Raw genomic sequence first — 4,749 nt, 5'->3', positions numbered from 1 at the left:
GATTAGGTCCATTTTGTTAAAAGGTGAGATGTGTTCTTCGGTGTAACATCCCATTTTCACAAACAAAATTTTCTTTTCAAATGAAGGTAAAACACCATTTTCATAAAACCCAAGTTAAGAAAACTCATTTGTTCCAAAATACAATTGTTTGAAAATCAGAGTAGTATAACAAATATGGAATCTACAATGTTGCTGATGAGTGTGTACAGCCACGTCTTCGCATTCCCATGATCACCAATGGTACCTGAAAAAATATTTAATCCACAATTGTAAGCCAAAGATTAGTGATTTCCCCTAAAATATCACACACCACAACACACATACAATGTATGCACGTACGAGCCTTTAGTCTATCTGGCCCGCCTTACAAGGCCTATTACATGTCTGGACCGCTCTCTTGGGCATCTAGTGATCGGACCTCCTCGCAAGGCCGAAAAGACACATGCTCCATTCTCCCACATCATACAATTAATCCGCACCTACCTATAGCATACCATCCCCTCCGGAATGGGGGTATTTTGTCCTACTGTACAAAGTAGGACTGCCTCAACCCAATATCCGATATGTCGACAAATATATCAAACAAGAACATAAACATAGGCAACTATCTACACTAGTCTACTCATCTACATCTCACTACAACACATCGAGCCTCATACAGTACTATACGTCACCACTGGAAGATCACCGATGAATGAATAGCTATATGTAATTTGAGGTGATATAGACAGTCGAACAGCTGATCCCATTTTAAAGCCACAACCAAACATGGAACACACAAGAAAGCCTAGATCAAGAGTTCTGAAGCTATCCTACATGACTGTATACAACCCTTAGGGCACTCAAGTAGATGATCACCGACCCCTGGTATTCTAACCATCATACCACTAATCCTATATCCTAACATACAACGATATATACTATCACACATAGTATATTGAGGAAACTTGCATGAATTGAAGACCCAGGGAACACATCAACACAATCATTCCTTGCTCTGATCGCTCCCGTGAACTGACTAGCACCAAACAAAGATAAATCCTTAATCAATAACCCAATTCCTTCAAGTTTAACCCAAAGTCAAACTGGTCAAAAGTAAAAAGTCAACGGTCAACAAAAGTCAACGTCAACTAAGCCAACACTCACAACGATGTGGAGACCTCTTTGCCACGTCGTGTGCATGCAAGGAAAAGATAGCGTGATGTAGAGTATGACCACGTCGTGGCAACCCCTTTGCTTAATCCTATAAGCCATTGATTCATACTTTCCAGGAGTCTTTCTAACACGCAAATACATCATAAAAGTCATTGCTTTGTGGACATGCATGCCCAATGCATGTCATTACTAAAATAGGTCAATAATGAAAAAAATGAGCTCCAAAAATCTTGCTTGAGACCAATGACTTCATAGATCATTAGATCTAGAACATATAACAATAAAGGGACCTCAAGGATCCATAAAGTTGCCAACTTTATGGAGTCCATCCACTCAAACCACCTTTAATCATGAAGAACAAGCTTATAAGCCTAGATCTAGAAGAATATCACATAAAAGTAGGAACTTGGGGGACTTACAAAGGTTCATAGGGTGTGCAAGAAGGTGGTAAGGAGGTTTGCTTGTTGGATCTTGCTTAAAGGGCACATTCTTCTTCTTCAAGTTGTAATCCAAGGCTTAATACTTAAAGAACACCACAACCACACTAAGAACACTCAAATGAGGATAGGGTTTTCGAGATAAGAGGGTGAAGGATGAAGAGAATGACCTAACCCTAGAGTTAAGGTCCATAAATAAGAAAAAAAACCCTAAAAATCGTGGGCTTGGGCTGCATCAGCTGTCTCATCGTGACTTTCCTCTTAACGCGTTGTGGCACTACATTCACCACGTCGTGACACAAGTTTTTTTTCTCAAAAACTATACTTTTGATCCATCAAATCATCATGTGATCTATCTTGAAGGGTGTTACATTTGGTCTTCGTATATATTTTAATTTCATATTGTAATTTACTATGCGTTCAAAGAAATTATAGTAAAACCATCTCTTATACATTGATTGGAACGGTTTAGAACTTTAAGTTTTCCGAATTGATTGTATACACCCCTCCCTCCAAACCATTATTCAACGATCATATTTTAGTGATTAATTTCTTATTCCTCCGATCTCCATTTGGGACATTTAGTAAACCAAAACAAAGGCACTATGAAAGACAATATAAACCCATAAATATCTATCCATTTCGAGCTTGGAAAAGACTTAATAATTATGGTTCAAAATAGGTAAAATCCATCTTTTTTTCAACACGTATATATGTTCGATTTTAACTACAAAACTTTACCCATTAGTTCCTACAAGTATTAACACTTGTATATATACACATAACAACGAACCCTAAGGACGTTAGATGAATCAATAATATGTTTAACAAATAACTTTAAGACACTCGTAGTTCACACTCAAAAGTTGTTGTGGTATAGGATATTGCAAACATATATTATCTTTGGCCAAAATGAATTTTAGTACACATGCAACATTTTTGGAAGATTGCATATACACACATACCCCCAAAATGAAGGTCGTGTTTCAATTGATCAATGGACTAACAATTTGAATCTAGTCCTATCAAAAAGGATATATAAAGAATATCTATGATTATGTTCATAGTCATGATGAACATACAAGAGGCAATGAAACAAGAAAGCAAATATATGATGGTGGCAGATAAGTAATGAGTTATTACAAAATAGTGAGTATAGAAGCATATTCGTTAAAGAAAGCATGTAGGTTAACTAGAAAGCATTTTTATCAAGAGCTAAACCTGTTTGGTTTTTTCTCATATCATCATGAAGACATGATTCTCTAGCTAGTCTCTTATAAAACAGTCTCTTGGTGTCGATTCAGATTCCATCCCTAGCCGAAGCTCCAGGTCCACTTCTGTTGATGATGATGCTAAAGAAGAAATTTTATCTGAGCTGAGGCAAGAATCACTTGTAGACGATGACTCAATACACAAAGATAGTTGCAGTGCTGCTTTTTTCAAATGAACAGCGTGATCTTTCTTTCTGGAGCTTCCAGGACTATTTGGTTCCGTGAAAGTCCATGGCCTCTTAGGTACGCTGTCACTCTTCTCATCGCTTGACAACTGCGCTTCGCCTTGATTCATGGATTTCATACCCTTTGTGGTTTCTGTCGTAATTAGAGTCTCCTGGATTGATTCTTGTAACCTTGCTCTATCCTTTCTGTGGACATTCATGTGACCACCAAGTGCCTGTGCATTCGAGAAGCCCCGTTTGCAGAAAGCACAAGTGTAAGATCTACTTTCCTGCCCAAATTCGCCATTACTGGTGCATACTAAATCTAGGGTAAGTCCTGTACTTCCAGGGTTTTTAATCTCCATACCAACTTACTTTACAAACGATGAGAGAGAGAGAGAGAGAGAGAGAGGGGAGGTTCAAATTGTTGAAGAGGAGGACTTATACGTCGTCCATATTCTCTGAATCCAAGTGCTATCTGTTTTTCTTCACAAAAAAAATGGTGGACTTTTCGTTATAAAAATCCAAGGGACATAGTAGTTACAGATGTCTGCTATCAGGGGCACTTGCATGCGCGAGGTTTCATCACTTCGGTGTGTATTAATATTAAAATAACACCCTAAATTCTTTTTAGACAATGGCTCAATATTGTAGAGTGTCTATATCTAAGATAACGATAGATTACGTATTTGTTGTTGCTGGATCGATCCTTTCAACTTGTTGTAAGTCATGGCGACGTAAATTTGTATCTTATTTAGACTGTCTACCGATTAATTAGCTGTTGTGATATAAAAGTCATCCGCATGATAAAAACCCGAACTACCTGTTTTAAACATGATGCCACCAGAAGCATGAATATATTTTTTATTCCTCCTATATTTACCCGACGAACGAAAGCTGCCAAGAATTTCTGGGAGGTGATTTTATTGTCTTATAACAATCAAATCTTACACTTGTTAATAATATCTTGTAACTGTATGTTATGTCGGCTAATTAATTAAGAAACCTAATACACAGATCAAGGGTCACGTTAAAAGGAGTTTTTATATTGATTTCGTAGATCTAGAGTTAGCGCTTCTAATTAAATTTCTTCTCTTTAAAGCGAGGAGAAAATATATTAGAACTAGAGATAAAGCTATGGAGAGAGAGATCGTACCAATTAATCAAAACTTTTTCGCTTAGAATTAACACCAATTTTACCAAAACAACTTGCTATAAAAAACTTCTTTAGTTTCTTCCTAGACCAAACTGAATTATGAATTTGGTTTTTGGTTCGAGTTTTAGTCTCCTGAAGTTTAAACCAAACCGAATCGAATACCAAATTTCATAAATTAATTAATAAAAAAAAATTATATATTATAAATAAAAATATTAGTTATAAAGTAATTAAAAATCGTTTTCCCCATTTACTATTTTATCAATGTAGTTTTTTACTTGAATGACTTGATGACTTTTCATAGTTCAATCTCTCACGAAAATCCGATTGTCGATATTCGATTCCTCATGTGCAACACTATTTTTTAAGTTATAATTTAGTTTCCTCGGTTTTCAAACCGAACCAAACCGAATTAGAATTCGGTTTCCAATTTGGTCTAAAGAACTTGAATTCGATTTGGTTCGGTTTTCGAATTGGACCAAAAAAATTCAAAACAAGGAAACCGATTCGAGGATACCAAAGAACACATAAATCGAATAGATTCTTACCCCTACGTGGTAGCGGGG

At 36.4% G+C, this 4,749-nt stretch overlaps 1 protein-coding gene across 1 annotated transcript; it reads right to left on the bottom strand.

Annotated features, from left to right (window-relative positions):
* Positions 1–2,360: 2,360 nt before the first annotated feature.
* LOC111889453 (transcriptional regulator SUPERMAN) lies at positions 2,361–3,472 on the bottom strand. Its single transcript, XM_023885601.3, has one exon. It carries the CDS (start codon positions 3,390–3,392, stop codon positions 2,859–2,861), a length of 534 nt encoding a protein of 177 aa, XP_023741369.1. The 5' UTR covers positions 3,393–3,472; the 3' UTR covers positions 2,361–2,858.
* Between the last annotated feature and the right edge of the window lie 1,277 nt (positions 3,473–4,749).

The sequence above is a fragment of the Lactuca sativa genome, chromosome 5 (genome assembly GCF_002870075.4).
Source record: "Lactuca sativa cultivar Salinas chromosome 5, Lsat_Salinas_v11, whole genome shotgun sequence".
Lineage (NCBI taxonomy): Eukaryota > Viridiplantae > Streptophyta > Magnoliopsida > Asterales > Asteraceae > Lactuca > Lactuca sativa.
The sequence above is the reverse complement of the archived record's forward strand: the minus strand, read 5'-3'. Positions and strand labels throughout refer to the sequence as shown.